Here is a 20,468-nt window from a genome sequence, read left to right as displayed (position 1 = left end):
ATATCCTTGGGTGAGGATTAAAAAAGAACTGATTACCAGGATTAAGTGTTAGGCTATGAGCAAAGGAAATTAATAGAGAACTCTTACGGTAAGTACTGGAGAGGCTTATTGTCTCCAACTTTAGGCCCTTGAATGGGAAGGAGAGTAGAGTTTTATGTTGGACATTTAGTAGCTCCAGAGGAAGGAAAATATGACTTCAGAAATAGAGCATTATATCTTACAAACAACTCTTTCTTCAGAAGAGAACCATTGCTGCATATCGTGAGAGATTCCAGTAGTAGGATTAAGCTCGGTAAAAATAACTATATTTGAACTTGGCTACTATGAATCAGCTATTATTTGAGAGCATTGAATCTTTTTCATAGATAGGGATAATAAGATAAAAAAGCACTGCTATGGGTCCTCCCTCCAATGCACCTGCATTCCAGCACATTACCTTCTTTCAACAATTATGCCATCAGACAATATCCATCTCAAAGTAGGCACTAAAATGCCTTTGTTCATTCACCTAATGCCCAGCCCCAAATCTCCTTCCTGAATCTGATCTTTACTTCCTTTTGTTTATGAATGAGATTATTTCCAGCATTATACCTCATTATCTGTTTCCTTCTTTGCTTCAATTTGCAGCATTAACTAAAAGGATAAAGTCACTGATGAGACTCAGAACAAAAACTTGTTCTCTTTTAATATTCAGAGAAATTAATTTCTCTAATTAATTAGAATATTGCTGCTAATACTTTTCTGGTATTTGTTTCTATTTAAATTTATTTATGTCCTACTTCCTTTGAAGGTGGCTGTTTTATATGAATGGTTTTTACTGTAGAAATAGAAGCCACTTTATAGCAGGTTGTATTTTATTTGTTTTTGACACCTTTTACCTAGCACAGTGATATGCACATAGGAGGCACTCACAAAATATTGATTTAAAATAATATTTATTGCATTCACAATAAATATACTCCAAATAATAAGGTTATTTTGCATCATAATTTATAACTAATGGAGTTCTTTTCTGAAAATATTTATCTACTGTGATTCTATGAAAAGATACCTAACAGAATTATTATTATTATTGTTGAGATTTTTATATGTGGGAAGAGAAGAATTAAGGTATTCATCTAAAGACCATAGATTAAAAATAACATGCAAAGAGTGTAAGAGGATCTTACAAAGTTATGAACTATGTAAATAAAATGGATTTTCTTGCCAGTATTGTTATACTAGAACTCAGAACACCCTCAAAAATAGAAAAGGTAAAGAGGTTACTAGAGAAGGTAGAGGGGTTAATAGATTCTGTGGCCATTATTATAAAATTTATAATCTCAGAAATGCTAGAGGCTAATGATATAAAGAGACTAATAATGAATTATGTAGGTCAATTAATCATAAATAATTACATGGTTATTAAGAATATAAAAATGTTGTACTGCATAGTCTTAATTTTTCATAGCATGTTTCTTTAGCTACTATTAGTGGTAGGATATTTTTATATAAGGGTAATTGTTCTTACACACTATGCCAAGTAATTTATCCCCCAAATCTTAGAAATGCTGATGTAATCTTGAAGATACTAGTTCAGAGACACCATTGAAGTTTTATACAAGATACACACTTTTTAAAATTGGTGCAGTCTTTATGTTGGAAATAGTGTATATTCTCAACTTCTAAATATTTATAGGAAATGCATATACTCATTTTGCAAGAAAGATCTTAGTGGAGAATAGAGGTAGAAGAAAATATGTAAAACGCATACCTTTCTTTTTTAGTTTCAACTTTTGAGTTCACTGAAATGTGAAAAACCTATCATTCGTGCTTTTAGGTTTCTTGCTATCATATAGAAATCCATGATTATTAGAATTCATGAGCACCTAAATGCAAATCTGGAACTTACTGTCCTCAAGGCAAAATGTAATGTTTGCTGACTATCATTAACTAATGGTACACCTCAAGAGTTTGACTGTATTTTTTCCCATCTTTAAACTTTATTACTGTATTTTTCTTCAGGGTAAAAAAAAATTATGGGTCCATTTTCACTGAAGTGGGCTGGATTTATGTATTCACCTCTCATCAGTGTCAAAAGGAATTGTGCCCATCATTCCCTGGACAACAGGATGAAAGCCTGTACTCAGATTGGACACTAGGGATATCAGCTGTACACACAAGATAAGTGTAAAGTTGAAAAGAGAAATACACTTAGTTCACCCAAGCCAGCATATTTTAGCAATTTGAAACTTGTATAACAATGTTCATGAAATTATTTACTTGCTCATACAAGAGAGCTAATATTACCATTTTTAAATCCAGTGAAATGTACCATCTGAAATTTGCTTTGCAAAGACTGCTAATGCAAAACCTTTTAAGCTCTCTTTTTTTTCTAATAAGAAAGATAACAAAAACAATAAAATGACCATTCTTTAACACTTACTTAGAACGAATTTTTATTTGTTCCAAGTAAGAGAGAGTGGCTATGGCTATTTCAATGTATTTCAATAATTCTAAGCTTTGAATGACAAAGGTTTGTGTTTTAGAAATTGAAAGGACTGGATTTTCTCAAAATAAATTTAGGTACTGTGTCTTAGAAAATATTACCTATGAAATCACATTGCTGCTCTCTGGTCTACTTAAGTTAGTTTTAGAAATATTCCATCTAGGCATGGATTTTTGCTGACAGTATGCACCTAGGAAGCTCAGAGAGACCCATAGTAAATTGCAGGCATGTCCTTATATTTAAGTCTTTGTTTAATAAAATATAAGGATTCAGACAATTCCTCCTTTAATAGCTTAAGAACCTAACATAAGGCTGTTTGTATCTTTGGAGGTCCTGGTAAACTACCATTTTGAGTCATTTTATCCAGCCATAGGAATATTGGACTTCATGTAAATAATAAACATTTGAATTATGGCTGATATATTTCCGATAAGACAGTAAGGCTGAGGTTGTTAAAGAAACGGTGCCAAATACACCGTGAAGTCACACAAATTGAGATTTGCACTGAATAATTTGTGGGCTGGCTAACATGGTCAGTGCTAGCACTTTACTAAGCCTATAAATATATATTCCCTGAGTATGTGTATGTATACTATATATACATGTATGTTGTTTACGTATCACATCATTCATCTATTATATAATCCACCCATTAAGTAATTCACCTTTTGCTCTAGCATTGGGGGGAGGGGAGAATAATTATATGCATTTGAAATAGTCATTTTAATCCTTAGTATTACAACAAAAGCTTATACAAAGCAGCATTTACAAATATTCTGAACTTCAAAAATGAGTATATTATTCTGAGTTGCAGGAGGCTATAACTTCAATTTTAGAAAACATTGAGTCAATTTGATAGTTTATCAACATATGTTTACAAAGCATATTTAAGTTGATTATAATGTTTTACTTTAAAAATATAATTATGTGTATGGTTTCTATGTTAATTTATTGAAATGTTTTCTTTATTGTAAATATAACCCTTCCTCAGATTCTAAACCCAAATTTAAAATGTGTAAAGTCTCTAAAATGCTGGGAATGTTTAAGGTATAGAAGATCAACCTAAACGTTAGTAAACTGTTGGCTGTCCCTATCTGTTGCTCTTTTCTCCTCAGTTCATAAATACCAGACAGTGTTCAAATATGTCTAGAAATATAGATTCTTGGGGTATACATTTTACTCTTAAGAAAAAAAAGTATGTTTTTTCCTTTAGAAATCTCTGTTTAATTGCCCATCATTAAATTTTACGTCATCATATGAACTTGTGTCCTTTGGGGATTACTTGAGCAGCATTGTAAACTATTATCTTAACCAATTGAGTTAATACATGTGGTTTAATAAAAATACATAGTTTTATCATGAGTGTGTGTAGCATTCAGCCTGTGTTTTCTACTGTGGTTTTTTCAGTCTCAATGTCTTTCTCTTGCTTTTCATCTTTTTCACATCCACATAGAGGATAAGTCATTAAATTATGAAATATTTTAAGAAGTATAGGATTTAAATATTCACAAAATAATAACTTTGTGCCAATGCCTAGCATAGTTATGGATATACTAGTTAGCACTCAATACATATTTGTTGAATAAACTAATAAAACTTCAAACAAATCAATATTTTTATTGCTGTCATTTGTGACTTGGTACTGCCAACAGAGGTTGAGAATTCAAAGTGGTGCAGGGATATTGAGATAAGTAAACATACTCCCAGTACTCAGACAGTATAATTTCTTCTTTGGGTGAGAAATGTTCTTAACTATGATATAAGGTAGAATACACTAGCACTTTGACAGTTCTAAACAAAATATTTATTATATAGAGTTCGTTATACTCTTTTTAAAGTGTGATTTTTAGGGAAACCAGTACAGTATGATTCACAATTATCACTATATAATATGTTAACTATTATACAAGGTAATACATGTATTAGGAAAAGTAGTATTGTGAGTAGAATGGCACTGTCATAAGAGTAATAAATACATTTTTGGAGACATTTTCAAAGAAACAAATAGGTGTGCTCTGAAACTTCCTCATGACCTTTACTTTATCTAGCTAGTATTAGTTATTATTCTTGAGCTAGCATTGTATTCTCTCAATTTGAAATTATAACCTACATAAATAGGGTGCTTGAGGTAGAGAATTGTAGGAGGAAGCCTACTTTATACAAGATTGTCACAGAAAGTTTCTCTGAGGAGCTAATATTTACAGTTAAGATCTGAACAATAGGAAGTTAGCCATGCAAAGCATAGGAAGGAGAGTGGCCTAGGCAGTGAGAAGAGCTTGCACAAGGAACTGAGGCATGCAATATCTTGTTTAATTTGAGTTGGGTTCAAGGATTGAATGAAATGCAGTGTGCTGGGAGTATAATACACAAAGTCTAGTAGCAATGAGATTAGTTTGGCTGTATGGTCAAGGACTGTATTTTGCTGTTTTGTTGTTGTTGTTGTTGTTGTTGTTGTTGTTGTTTGTAGCTTACAGTAAAGACTGAGCACCTTGGGCAGCCATCAGAGGATTTAAAGCAAAAGAGAAGCATAATCAGATGTACCTTTTAATAAATGTCTTGTGAAAGCCAGGGTGAAGACTGAGACCAGTAGGAGGCTATTTATGGTTGGAAGAGATAATTATAGTTTAGATTAGAAGAAGTAAAGTGAAAACAGAGAGAAGTTAACAGATTTGAAATACATTTAAAAGGTATAATGGCAAAGATTTTTTATGAATTATATTGTTAGAAGGGACAGACAAAGAGATTACCAAAATAGAGGAAAATGCCTAGAAGTAAGAAAACACAAGAATGATGACATAACTTGAAGAGTTAAGAATAGAATTGATAGGTAAATTTAAGGTTGAAAAGCATTTGCAATTGGTTGTTATAGATTTGGTTGCAAAACAGCTGTCTACATTTTTTTTCCTACTTTGCTTAATGGAAAGATTTGAACCTAGATGAAAATAGAAGCAACATTATTAAAAGTCATATTTTGGTAGTATTGATGTTGTGTATTATATTAAAATTATTCTTGGCAACTGTAAGAAAATCTAACTATAAAAAGAATACATGAGCTCAAAAGTACCTACTTATTTGTTTTTCTATCAAAAAGTATATTTGTCATGTAAATGTAAGAATTGATTAGCAAAAAAATCTTTAGTGAAAAACAAAAACTGAGATTTATTCTAAGACCAGTTTGTATCTGTCATGAGCATTCAAAATTCTTGCACAGTGAATCATCACATCAAAACAAATCATTTTCAATAAAAAATTAGAGAACACATATAAAATTTAAAATATAGAAAGTTAAAGATATTTATTTAAATATATATCTATTGTATGGTATAGGCATTTGGGCAGAAAATTGTAAATACAGGGGACCAAGACACATATTCAAGTATCTCTGTTAAATTGTGGAATAAGGACATTTGCACAAGTGGATAGGTCTGAGTTCTCTATTTCAAAATTCTGCTAGCTATCACATTTTAGAGAGTTTATGTGAATTTCCTCTCAATGGATGAAGGTGGTGCTGGTCACCAAAACAAGAAGTATTAGTAGGTTTAAAGGAAAAATATGGCCCTATCCAGTTTGGCTCAGTAGATAGAGCGTCAGCCTGCAGACTCAGGGTCCCACGTTCGATTCCGGTCAAGGGCATGTACCTTGGTTGCAGGCACATCCCCAGTAGGGAGTGTGCAGGAGGCAGCTGATCGATGCTTCTCTCTCATCGATGTTTCTAACTCTCTATCCCTCTCCCTTCCTTTCTGTAAAAAAATCAATAAAATATATTTTAAAAAATAAAGGAAAAATATGACTTCAGTTTTCTTGAATATAAGATGTCTATGACATTTTCTAGGTGAAAGAGCATAGCTCATGAGTATGACATAATGAGTATGAGTATGACAAAGATTAATATGAATTGTTATGAGTATGACATAAATTATTTGTACAGAGGTTTGAAACTATGACAAATGATAAGCACTATACAAGTATTCCATACACAAATATACAGAAACAAATCTCACAAAGGAGATTTACTTGAAGATATATATTTAGAGTCTTTAGAATTAAGACCAGTGGTTCTAGTCAAGGAAAGCATAATAGAAAGGTTTTTCAAAATATAAATGTATATCCCCTCCCAAGATTCTTATTTTTTTCTGTGGCAGTCTGTTACTAATTGCCTACCAATATCTGTCTTTGTCTTTTTTTTTTTTTTTTTTTTTGGTAAGAGATACTCAGTTTTACTTCAGGCAGCAAAGTACCTAGCAAAAGGCTGTATTTCTTATACGCTCCTTTGTAGTTATGGGTGACCAATGAGAAATAAACTAAAATTATTTGAAAGGACCTGGGGGAAAGTTTCTTAAGACACATGGCCTGTGTTTTATCATTTCACCCTTTTCTCCATATTGCTGACTGAGATAGGCACATTGTGTTTGGAGCTCTAGTAGCTATTTTGACTCCAGAGTCAACATTGAGTATAGAAGCCGTGGAGATGCAGTAAGGTAGAGATGACAAATTTTTAAAGAGCCTGGGTTCTTGACCTCATGGATCCTCTGAATCATTCCTGGATGGACTGTGAAGAGAAAAAGGGATAGCACAGTATTAGTTATTAAGACATTTCCAACCACTTTACAGACATTGCCCAGTTTACATCTGAGAGTGGCCCATTCTCTGTGAAGCTCCTTTCAATATCTATTCCTTCCACACATATCTGATCCATTTGTACTTTTAAGACTTGTGATAATTCTTGTCCAACCTCTCTCTCTTTCTTTGTTACTACCTTTTAGTGTTCTGTGAAGTAATTTTTCATCTCCTTTCTTACTCTGAATTTTCCTTTAGGCTTTCTGGGCAGCACTAAACACTTAACATTTCTCTATTTATTCCTTATTTCTTATCCCCCTTAGTTCCTTTAATTATGCCATCCTCCTGAAATGTCCCCCTTTTGTTTAATGTCTCTTAGAGCATTGTCATGAACTCTTAATGGAAAAATAATCAGAATAACACACAATGGAGTTCTTTCCACCTTTCCTAACTCTGGCTTGTCTCACAGGTTTTTGTTGTTGTTTTAAAATGAAAATCGATGATGTTTAACAAGTGAGAAGTCTTTGAGAACTCTAAAATATATATGAGATTATCATTGGTGTCATTGCTTTTATTTTGTTTCCACAGAATATACTTTCTCCTGTTGATTTAATAAGTTCTAATAAAAAGAAAAAACATGTTTCCTCTCTTTTATCTGAATTAAAGACAAAAGATATTGGCAAAAAATCAAGACATCTCATTCAAAAAGGTTAGTTATATGAATTTTTAAATTATATTTGAAGAGTAGATTTTGAATAAGAGTAATTAAATTTTTCAGAAATTTGACATGTTAATTTTGACCTATAAATATAAGACTCGATGAAATTCAAGTTGAGCATTCCAGATAAAATATCCATATCTCATTTAACATTCTTACAAATATTCAGATTATACAGTTATAAATCCTTCCTAATACACATGCTTATATGCTCCTCCTCTATTATCCCAATAGAATTATATTATGACTATTTGGGGGTTAACTAATATTTAATATTTTAATTTTTATGACTATGTAAACTTTATAGCTGGGCCACACAATATATTAGGATTATATTTGCTTCATTATACAGTTATTTTAACTTGCTTGGAAATCTCATACCACTGCTATCCCCAAGTGCATTACATATTTTTTCAAGATATTTCTACTTTAGCCTTTCATTTTGCTGAATTCTTTAAAACTGCTTACTGACTAAAGCTGATGTTAAAGGCTATCATTTCTTCAACTGTGATCTCAAGAATGTTTTTATCTATGCTGTGTTGGGACCCTTGTTTCTAAGATTCTACATCTTTTTCTTTCTTGATTTATTTTATTATTTTAATACAATGTATTCTTCATTAGTTTATTGAGAAATTATATGTGGGAGGTAAATTTTTTAAAGCCTGAAAGTCAAAACATGTCTTTATGCTTCACTGCACTTGGTTGATGATTTGACTGTGTAGAAGTTCCTTCTGAATTTTTTTATTGCTTTATTTTCTTGTAGCTTCCACTGTTACCTTTGAGATGTATATTGCCATTTAGTTCTCAGTTTGTTGTATATGAACATCTTTATTATTTTTCCCATCTGAAAAACTTTTTAGCATTTTCTCTTTATAACAGCTGCTCTGCAATTTCACAGTGATTTGTCTCATATTTGTTTGTTACGTAAGGTGGATATTCTTTTCATTTAATTTATTGTGGCTTTTTAATCTGAAAATATTACTCAGTTCTAGGTGTTTCTCTTGTATTAATTTTATGCTAAAATATGTATGACAAAAACTTACCATTTTAACAAATTTTAACTGTCCTTTAAGTACATTCATGTTGTTGTGCAACCATCATCTCTTTTTTTCTTTGTCTTTATAGCTAAACTTGTTGATCTTGTTTATATTTTTGAAGAACTAAATCTTGTTTTCATTTATTTTCTGTTTTTAATAATTCCATTTTATTTCTCCTTCTAATATTTATTATTTCTTTTTTTCTGCTAGTGCTATTTCCAGGCTCTGTTTCCTCATCCAAAGCCTAGTGCCCTTTCTATTTAACCATGATGCCTGCTGAAGACTGTAAATGTATTGCTATGTAATTATTAAATCACATGCATGAGCATATGGTTGTCTTAGACTAAGCTATCTAAATTTATGAAATCTAACACACTCTGTCATTCCCTGTGTTATTTTAAATATTGTACAACCACCCATTTATATAAAATTCTATAGTTTCACATTTATTTTTTATATATCTGGTTAAAACTATGGGAGTTTAAAAGTATCTTACTTTTTTTGAATCATTAGAAGAATTAGAGTAAAAATAACATTTTCCTCATATTTTTTCATGTAACTAACAGCAAATTATCTTATACTTGCTTTAAAAATAGTTAATTTTAAAAGCAAATAGAAATTGTACTAATTTTGCTTGAACAAATTATTATTATTTTCTGGCATGAGATTTTATCAATTCAGTGTTAAAAACTACTTTTCTTTCACCAGGTAATATTTCCTGTTAATTTTTAAATAGGGGCATTGTATCTTTCTATTAATCCATTTTACCAAATGGTACCTATTAGCATATATTCTAAGTCATATAACATGAGAAATACTTTTTCTTCTTAGCAGTATCACTCCTTCCTTAAATACAAAGTTTATTATTTAAGAACTATTAGTAGTTTTTTTTCTCTGATCTTACTAAAATATGGGCTCAGCAAACCTTAGTTTAGAAGTTTAGGGAGTTTCGTAGTCTCCTTCTTCTACTATCTATAATAATAAAAGCACAATATGCTAATTAGACTGGATAGCCGAACGACCTTCCAGACGTCATTCTGGACATCCTTCTGGATGAAGCTGCGGTGGCAGGGGACGAGGCAGAGGTGGTTAGGGGCAATCAGACAGGCAGGTGAGTAGTTGAGAGCGATCAGGCAGGCAGGCGAGTGGTTAGGGGCGATCAGGCAGGTAGGCAAGCAGTTAGGAGCGATCAGGCAGGTAGGTGAATGGTTTGGGTCTAAACCAGCAGTTGGACATCCCCTGAGGAATCCCAGATTGCGAGAGGGAGCAGGCCAGACTGAGGGACCGCCTCCCCCCCCCATGCACGGATTTCATGCACCAGGCCTCTAGTTTAGTTAATATTAGGTAAGAGCATTGTTTTTGAGATGCAGACCCTTTCTAGACTACTCATTTATTTCCCCTCAATTGTAAGATGAGCAATGCCTGGAGTAATGAGTGGGAAGACTTCTAGGACAGTCTCCTAAGAAGTAGGCTTTTATAACTTTCACTAGAGGCCCAATGCATGAAATTCGTGCAAGAGTAGTCCTTCCTTCCCCTGGCTGCCAGCACTGGCTTCCCTCTAGCACCCAGGACCCAGGCTTCCCTCGCAGCCCTGGCTTTTATTATTATTATTATTACGCTTTTATTATTATAGATGGTTTTTGTAAGGAGGATCCTTTTCAATCCTGGCTTCTACCTATTCCTTGGTGTTTGCTAAAACGGAGTTATAATAAATGCTAAGTCCATTAGATCAGACTTTTCATTGTTATTCAAATATTCTATTTTCTTGCTGATTTTCTTTTGTATGCTTAACCAAGAAGGGAGAGAGAGATATTGAAATATTCCACTATAATTATGGATTTTTTGGCGTCTCCCTAATTTTATCAAATTTTGTTCATTACATCTTGAAGTGATTTTATTAAAGATCTACATGATAGTTGTTGTTACAATTTTTTGTTGAATGGAACCTTTTATCATTGTGTATTTATAATCTTTTTATTTTTATTTATTTTTTAAAATATATTTTATTGATTTTTTCCAGAGAGGAAGGGAGAGGGATAGAGAGCCGGAAACATCAATGAGAGAGAAGCATCGATCAGCTGCCTCCTGCACACCTCCTACTGGGGATGTGCCTGCAACCAAGGTACATGCCCTTGACTGGAATCAAACCTGGGGCCTTTCTGTCCATAGGCTGATGCTCTATCCACTGAGTCAAACCAGTTAGGGCTATCATCTTTTTAAAAATATATTTTTTATTGATTTCAGAGAGGAAAAGAGAGGGAGAGAGAGATAGATACATCAATGATGAGAGAGAATCATTGATCTTCAGCTTCCTGCATGCCCCACACTGGGGATCAAGCCTGCAACCTGGCATGTGCCCTGATTGGGAATCCAACTGTGACCTCCTGGTTCATAGGTCAACACTCAACCACTGAGCCATGCAGGCTGGGCATTTATCCTCTTTGTTCATAATAATGTTTTTTTCTCAGACCTATTTTATCTGATATTAGTGTAATTGCACCAGCTCTATATTAGTTAAAATTTACCTAATATATATTTTCCATCCTTTTACTTTTGACGTTTTGCTTATATATGTATCATGAAACAGCAAATGGCTAGATCTGCTTATTTAGTCCATTTGTGTATATAGTCATTAAAAGAATTAGTCCTCTTTCTATCTCCTACATTTTTTTCCAGTTCTACTTTTTCTGTTTCTGTTTTCTTCTTTCTTGTTTTTTTCATAATTGACATCTACATTTCCCCCCTTTATTTTGACTTTTTATTTTGAACTAATTTCAAATTATAAAAATTACAAATTATTTCTGAATATTTTTCACCCATTCCCCAAATGCTATTTTCTTATATAATCATAGTACAATTATTAAAACCAGGAAGTTAACATTGATACAATAATATTAACTCATCTCTGAACCATGTTCATGAATGGCCAATTGTCTAATGTCTTTGTTCTTGTCTAAAACCCAATCTTACTATATGGGTTTTAATTTTGTCATTATGTATATACTTCTTTTACTCTGTTTATTTTGGTTTCACTTTAAAAAAAAAACAAAAAACTATTCAAGAAACAGCAAGTATTGCCAAGTTATTTGATCCACCTTACTTTCAATATTTGTACCATCTCCTAGATTGATTTCTCATCTTATTTCATCTCACTTTTCTTTAAGTGTTTATGATGTGAGGCTATACTAGAAAACATTTTACCTTTTATTAAAAACATATTTTTACCCCCACATTTAAGAAATAAGTTGGTTAAATTTTGTCTTTGCTCAAAATTTTCTTTCAGTCCTTTAAAAATATTATTTTATTGTGTGTGTGTGTGTTTTTGTTGGTTTTTTTTTTGCATGTAGATTACTAATGAGAAATATAAGGCCACTTTATTCTTGTTCCTTTAGAAGCTTTTAAAATTGTCTCTTTGTCGTTGGTGTCTTTAAATTTCAATATTATATATAACAGATATAGATATTTTTTCCCCTTGATCTCTTCTACTTGGCATAGCTTCCATTAGTTCCTTGCATATTTTTCCCCTCCATTTTTACTTTTCTTTCCTCTAGGACACCAGTTTTATCTAACTACTGTTTCTTCTACCCTCCATATCTTCAACAGCTTTTTTGTTTTTATATCTCTTCATCCTTCCCAGACTTCTTTTGGAAGAATTTCCCCCATATGATCTTTAAACTCATGAATTATTCTTCAGCAGCATTCATTTTACTATTTATATCGTCTACCTACTGAAGATTTTAACTTATATAGTTTTATTACTATTTTCCTCATTTTTGTTTCATATTGCTTTATCTTTCCTGTTCTTTTTGGTACATTTAAATAGTTATTTAAAATTCTTATTCTGTCTAACTTGCTTTCAGTAGCATCAGTTGTTCAGATTGTTATTTTTCTCTCAATGTAGTTTTATTTTTGCTGTGAGATTATATGTCCAAAGGTATTAGACTCTGTGTTTGATAATATGAACTGGGAAATTCCCAATTGCAGATCTTAGTCTGTGCCAATTCAAGTAAGTTCAAGGAGTGGAGAAGGGATGAGCTTTCTGGCAGAGACCATGAAGCTCCACAAATAACACATATCCATATGGTATTACTTCACCAATTTTTCAGATCAGTTACTCTTTAAAACCTTAGAAATAGAAAATCTACCTAGATTGTAATCCAACCATTCATAGGCCATATTTTTATACTAGTTTTTTCTTGCACAAATAGCTCCCAACTGATCTTGTTGCTATCAACATAGTATTTCAAAAACATATATATGATTATATTATTTCCTTATTTCAAGCTTTAAATAAAAGATCATTGCTTATAGAATAAACATTTTGATGTGGATTTCAAGTTTTTACATAATCTGGTTTGGAGTTATTTTCCTTGTTAACTCTATAGCAATACATGAAAGTTATGTTTAAGAGAGGGGAACAAGGAATTACTACGTATCTATATGGGTCTCAGTATTTCTCCTTCTTCACAAAGACTGTTCTAGTTATACAGTACCACTCATGACTCAACAACTATAGCACTGTGACTGTGCTTATATTTTTTCCTCTACCTGAAAATGCATCCATTTTGCCTGTTAAAACCCACTTATTCTGCAATACAGTAACTGCATTTGTTTTCTCTACTAAGCTGTATTCTCCCCTATAGTAACAATTAATGCTTTGGTCTTACGCATCTCACCACACTTTGTTTATACCTTTTGTTATGGTTGTTTTTGGCAAAGGGATGCTTGAAAACAATGACTGGGTTTTACTTCTCTCTGACTTCTATAACATCTGGCAGTGAACTGTGCTCACAAAAAATATTGTTAAGTGATCTTAAATGCGTCTTGTAAATGAAGTCAACCTTTAGCTGAGAGAGGTAAGCTACATGGCAACAAATCTTGAGATAGAAGAACAAACCAGTATTTATTGAATTGGAATATGGAGAATCAGTGGTGACCTTAACAAAGAACAAGTTCTTCAAAATGGAAGAGACAGAACTCATGCTGGTGAAGGTTATGAGTGAATGGAAGTAAAGAAGTGAAGATGTTGCCAAGCTATTTATTTTGAGGATTTGTTACAATCTATAATATTCATCTTCATAATAAACTTAAGGCACTGAAAGTTGGTTTTTTTTTAATTAAATCTTTATTGTTCAGATTATTACTTTTGTTCTTCTTTTTCCCCCCCCATAACTCCCCTCCTCCCAGTTCTCACCCCACCCTCTGTCCTCACTCCCCACCCACTGTCCTCATCCATAGGTGCACAATTTTTGTCCAGTCTCTTCCCGCATCTCCCACACCCCTTTCCCCCCCAAGAATAGTCAGTCCATTCCCTTTCTATGTCCCTGATTCTATTATAATCACCATTCATTCTGTTCATCAGATTATTTATTCACTTGATTCTTAGATTCACTTGTTGATAGATGCGTATTTGAAGTTCATAATTTGTATCTTTACCTTTTTCTTCTTCTTCCTCTTCTTAAAGGATACCTTTCAGCATTTCATATAATACTGGTTTGGTGGTGATGAACTCCTTTAGCTTTTCCTTATCTGTGAAGCTCTTTATCTGACCTTCAATTCTGAATGATAGCTTTGCTGGATAAAGTAATCTTGGTTGTAGGTTCTTGGTATTCATTACTTTGAATATTTCTTGCCACTCCCTTCTGGCCTGCATAGTTTCTGTTGAGAAATCAGCTGACAGTCGTATGGGTACTCCCTTGTAGGTAACTGAGTTTCTTTCTCTTGCTACTTTTAAAATTCTCTCTTTGTCTTTTGCTCTTGGCATTTTAATTATGATGTGTCTTGTTGTGGTCCTCTTTGGATTCCTTTTGTTTGGGGTTCGCTGTGCTTCCTGGACTTATAAGTCTATTTCTTTCACCAGGTAGGGGGAGTTTTCTGTCATTTTTTCTTCAAATAGGTTTTCAATATCTTGCTCTCTCTCATCTTCTGGCACCCCTATAATTCGGATGTTGGTACCCTTGAAGCTGTCCCAGAGGCTTCTTACACTATCTTCGTATTTTCGGATTCTTTTTTCATTTTGCTTTTCCGGTTGGGTGTTTTTTGCTTCTTCACATTTCAAATCTTTGACTTGATTCTTGCGCTCCTCTGGTCTGCTGTTGGGAGTCTGTATGATATTCTTTATTTCAGTCAGTGTATGCTTAATTTCTAGTTGGTTCTTTATCACAACATTGAGGGTTTCATTAGATTTCTTGAGGATCTCACTATATTTATCGGCGGTCTCACCAATCTTTTCAAGGGCCTTACTAAATTTATTGGCGGCTTCTAGACAGTTCTTGAGAGACCTTAAAAGTGTGGTTTTGAACTCTGTATCCTCCATTTCTGTCATTTGTGTCCTATTTCTTCGTCTCCGCATTTTTTATGCTTTCTTGGTGCACCCCCTTGTGGTCTTTGTGCGCAGTCTTGTTGTAATTAAGCCTTGATTGTTGTAGGTAATACTGGGGGGGATTTGACCTCTAGGCCAACTGGCTGTGAGAATCAGCTGTGTCTGCTGCAGTGGGAGAACTTCTGTCCTCTAGGGAGGTGCTAATCTAGCCTTTGCCTGAGGCTATCCCGCAAATGCCTCTGTGCAGGGTTTGGGCGGGGCGGGTCCCAGGGGATCAACAGGGTGGGCGGAGCGAGCAGTTATGGCTGCTCTCAGTCCTGTCCCCAGAGGCTCTGCCTCTCACTGTCCCAGCAACTGCTGCAAACCTTGGAGAGAAAGCTGCCCTCGAGTTCCAACTGATGCCAGACAGTCCCTCTTCTCCCGTATGAGTCTGGGTCCCTAGAGACTTGCCTGGAACTGGAGCTCAGAGCCTGGGACTCCCTCCCGATTGAAACAGACAACCCTCAGCCGCCAACCCACTCCGCATGCACCTACGCACCTTTGTGCTGGGGTCCTGCCCCAGCAGGTCCAGGGGTCCCCAAAGGTGTGGACGGAGTCGGCAAAGAAGGAATGACATGGAGGCAGCGTTCAGTTGATTAGCAGCCTAGCCAGGATCTCTAGCCAGGATCTCCAGCCAAGTTCTGGTCTGGATCTCCAGCGAAGTTCTGCTTCAGATCTCCAGCCAGGTTCTGTGTCCATGTTCTCTTGCTAGGTTCTCCAGCCAGGTTCTGTCCAGGTTCTCCAGCCAGGTTCAGTCACCAGGTTCTAGTCAGGTTCTCTTGCCCATTTCTGTAGTCAGGTTCAGTCCAGGATCTTTTGCCATGTTCTCTCCAGCGAAGTTCTTCTGTCTCTAGTTCTGTGTAGGTTCTGTCTTCTTAGTTCTGTGTTCTAAGCTCTGTATTCTAAGTTCTGAGACTTGCTGTCTTGTTACATCTGTATTTATACCAGTTGATTCAATCCTATCAATCTCTATTACAAAGGTTAGGGCGTTTCTTATCTCCATTCCAGGGAGTAAAGATTATGTAGCTTAAGCGTGATTGTTTGTAGTTAAAGTGATTAACTACCCGCCTGGCACTTAGTTAAGGAGTTTTATCCCCTCCCTAACTTCAGGGAAAAATCCCTACCTGGGGAAGCAACCTTTCTCAGAGAGGAGACCTTGGTTAAAACACATAGTGCCAAGAAGGTGAGCAAACATATTAAGAACAGTATGCCATATATGCCAGGTCCCTTGAAACAGCAAGGATGGACCGGCTCCCGGCACCTTTGTATTTTACTTCTGCACTGTGCCTCCTCTGAGTCTCGGTATGGTTTTCTCTTTCCTTCTAGTTGTAGAATTTCCCCTCAGCCAGCCTTCCTGTGGTTCTGGGTGATGTTCGTTCCACCTTTTAGTTGTATTTTTGAAGTGGTTGTGCGAGGCAGCAATCTCCAGTGTTTACCTATGCCGTCATCTTGGTTTCTCTGAAACCAAAGTTTTTAATAACAGATTTCTTCAATTGTGATTCAAAGATATTGTTAGTGTTGTGAATATATTATTATACTAGCATGTGTAATTTGAAAATTTATTAACCTTGCAAGACATATAAAGGTGCATTATTAGAGTGTTTGAATAATGAAAACATTATACCCAAAATCAATCCTGGATATCAGAAAGCTTACAATATATAGGTTGTAAAAGTAGGGGAGAGAGGATTTGGTAAAGGCAGTTAGGTAATTACTCCTCTCTTTTTTTAAGGTAAAGGAAATTTGAGTGAATGACTATGGGGTAATATTTTTCAAAGTGGCCCAGTGTGATAATAGGCACCTAGCTCGTACTAGGCCAGCAACCCCTTTATTAAGCAGAGCATGAATGTGAACAATCAGTTATTGCCACACAATATGAGTTGTGGCTAGGTGGACCTATTCTCTTGATAATATTATTCTTAAGCACTGATTCTTAATCTTTGTTTTTACTTCTTTGTTCACAAATATAATGAAATTTAAGTATATGATTTTAAAAATTAGCTTCTCTTTGTCCTCAAAGATGCACATATGAACACATATTCATTTTATTTATAATTTCAAGGGATTCATGGGTTTACTGAAGCCCTATTCATGTTCCTTAAATTAGTTTATAAGATATTTTCCAGAGACAGGTTATTCTCCAGGCACCAGCCTGCTAAGGCATTCAGTAAATGTGGTATCTTTCTCCTAGAAAATATCATTTGTTCACTTTTCTGGAGTTTCCATTGACAAGAGAATTAGGTTACACCCTTTCTTTTTCCCCTTTTCCCATGGGCATCCACCTTATAAACAGAAGTGAATGGATCATTGTCCAGATGCTTTAACTCTGTTCTCCTACTTCTCCATCAGGTTTTGAAATTTAGAGAGTGGTTTTTTTATACTGAGGTGTGTGTTTTTTACTACGTTTTACATTATTACTACACTAGAGGCCTGGTGCACGAAATTTGTGCACTGTGGGGCGGGAGTTCCCTCAGCCCAACCTGCACCCTCTCCAATCTCGGACCCCATAGGGATCGGACCTAAACCGGCAATCGGACATCCCTCTCACATTTCGGGACTGCTGGCTCCCAACCACTCACCTGACTGCCTGTCTGATTGCCCCTAACCGCCTATGCCTGCCAGCTGGATCACCCCCTTACCACTCTCCTGCCAGCCTGATCGATGCCTAACTGCTCCCCTGCCAGCCCGATCACCTCCAACTGCCCTCCCCTGCCAGCCCAGTCACCCCCAACTGCCCTCCCCTGTGTATTCCCTCTTTATTAGATAGGGTTTTTTCTTTAATATATTGGACACTGTACCTGCTATGGTCTTGACAAACCAGTAAAAATGTAAATGCAAACTAAAAGTGTCATAAAATAAACTCCTTAAACAGGAATTTCATGAGACCTTAGAAAGGTGATATGCGGTTGTTTCTTCCTTTTTTCCTTCTCTTTCTTTTTCTTGATTTTCATCTTGTGTCCTTTCTTTCTTTTCTTCTTTTCTTCCTTTTCTGTCCTCTCTTTCTCTTAACTTTTCTGTTGGTAGAATCGTCAGTACTTGAATCTGTCTCGCTTCCAGAAGACAAAGAAGATAGAAACACACCGTCCCCTGAAGAAAAAGATGATCTATGTTGGGATTGGCGGTGTTCTGGTTTTGCTCTTTTCCCCATTTGTTTGTTATTTCTGCCACCCCGGCATCTTCAGGACTTGTGCCTGGGCACTTCGTATTCATGTCTACAAAACCTGCCTGCCTCGGTGAAAACGTCTTCCTGGGTGGGCTCAAGCCCAGCCCGAGGTGCTGAGGAACCAGGGCGGGGAGTGCCCACACCACTGCTGTGGAGACCTCCGGACCACGGGGTACTCTCTAGTAATGTAACCGCAATGTAGCAGTTTGCCTTCAGAAATTAGTTGTAAGTTACTTCTGACGTGAAACCCTACCTCAGACATTTCCTTTGCGGTTTGTAAAGATTTTAAACAAAACCCATTTACCTCCCTAACCCAGGCACAAGTTTCTGCCCAATGGGAGAAGTTTGCTGGGCAGCTTTGCTGAGATACCCCCTCTCCCGCCTCCCCACTCCAATCACTGGGCTGGGGACAAGGGAAGTTCCGAGGCTGACTCCCTGAGGTTGCCAGTGGGGCAGGATCACTTGCCAGGGACAGGTGCTGATGCTTGAGACTGAGACCCTGAGGCTGCAGGTGTGTATGGAAGAGGATCACTCCATGGGGATGCGTAAGGTTCCAAGGCTGAGACTCCGAGGCTGCCTCTAGGAGGGGATCACTCTGTGGGGGTGAGGGTGCTTCCGAGGCTGAGACCCTGAGGCTGCAGGTGACTGTGGGGGGGATCATTCCGTGGCAAATGAATTTGTTTTTGTTTTTAAATAAAGGGTCAGGAGGGCCTCTGGGCAGCATTCCGTCAGGCCGCTCACGCTGCCAGCTCTCAGTGCTGCCCCCTTCTCTGGACTGGGGGACTCTGGAGGGGTTGAGAGGGACTGGGCACTGCCATCTTTGTCATGGAGAGACAGTTAATTTGCATATTACTCATTTATTAGATAGGATACATATTTTCATCAGCTCTAGGCATTCAAAATCCAACAGTAAATAAGGCATATAAAAACTCTACCTTTGTGGAGCTAGGATATTAATGGTAGGGATAATATTACCTGTTTCAGTGGACTTCTATAGGATTATGAAGTAAAAAAGCCCTGTCTGAATAAGGATAAGTATTATATTATCAAATTATGCATGACGGTTGATTGCTTTTGTTGTAAACATTATCCAAATACCAGTTTTACTAATTATTTGCTTGTAATAAATCGATGTGTTTATCTTCTTTAACTTAAGTTACACCTATCACCCCTTCTAGTTTTTATTTTATATTGCCTTATCAAATATTTTTTTCTTTATGAAAATGATATATCACTGCAGGTCAGGTTTTTAAAGAGACATGATGCTTCATGAATGCTTTTTATATTTTATATTAACCAATGTCACCCCAATAAATTCAACTTAAAAAATATTTTTTTTAAAAGAAATTAAGCCCTAGCCAGTTTGCTCAATGGATAGAGCGTCGACCTGCAGATTGAAGGGTCCCAGGTTTGATTCTAGTCAAAGGCACGCTCCTTGGTTGCAGGCTCCTCCCTGGTCAGGGAGTGTGCAGGAGGCAACCAATCGATCTCTCACATCAATATTTCTCTGTCTTTTCCTCTCTCTAAAAATCATTGGAAAAATATCCTCATGTGAGGATTATAAAAAATAATAATAAATAAAATAAAAAAGAAATTAAGCCCAGCCAGTGTGGCTCAGTGGTTGAGTATCAACCAATGAACCAGAAGGTCACAGTTCCATTCCCTATCAGGACACATGCCCAGGTTTCCAAGTAGGTGGTGTGCAGGAGACAGCCAATCGATGATTCTCTCTCATCATTGATGTTTCTCTCTCTCTCTCTTCCTCTTCCTTTCTCTCTGTGAAATCAATAAAAATATATTTTTTAAGAAAGAAATTAAATATATAAATACCTTAATTTTTACTGAAAGGATATGGCATATCAGACAGACATTGTAACCCTTAAAATGTGTATTATGTTAGTGTTTTTTAATTCTTTTATAGTAAGTATAGCTGGAAAATGGGCCCATCTTCTGCAGCTATATCAGAATAGCAATTATTTCAAATGAGGAAGTAAATTCAAATCCTTTATAAAAAGTGTTTGCTGCTATGAAACACATTCCTGAGAAAAAAACTGCTATCTTCTATTCAAAATGTAAGGTCAAAGGGTTTATTATTGGAGGATCATTATATCAAAGTCCCTGGTCAGACTCATATAATCTTTCAT

The 20,468-nt window shown here is 35.6% G+C and overlaps 1 protein-coding gene across 1 annotated transcript in view; it reads left to right on the top strand.

Annotated features, from left to right (window-relative positions):
• LRRIQ3 (leucine rich repeats and IQ motif containing 3) overlaps positions 1 to 20,468 on the top strand; it is a 96,479-nt gene that overhangs the window by 43,486 nt on the left and 32,525 nt on the right. The window contains exon 6 of the mRNA XM_036347141.1: positions 7,634 to 7,754. Within this exon, the coding sequence (XP_036203034.1) occupies positions 7,634 to 7,754 (121 nt within the window). The remainder of the gene's footprint in view (positions 1 to 7,633; positions 7,755 to 20,468) is intronic.

Source organism: Myotis myotis, unplaced genomic scaffold (assembly GCF_014108235.1).
Source record: "Myotis myotis isolate mMyoMyo1 unplaced genomic scaffold, mMyoMyo1.p scaffold_m19_p_2, whole genome shotgun sequence".
Lineage (NCBI taxonomy): Eukaryota > Metazoa > Chordata > Mammalia > Chiroptera > Vespertilionidae > Myotis > Myotis myotis.
This window is presented reverse-complemented; position numbering and strand designations above follow the sequence as displayed.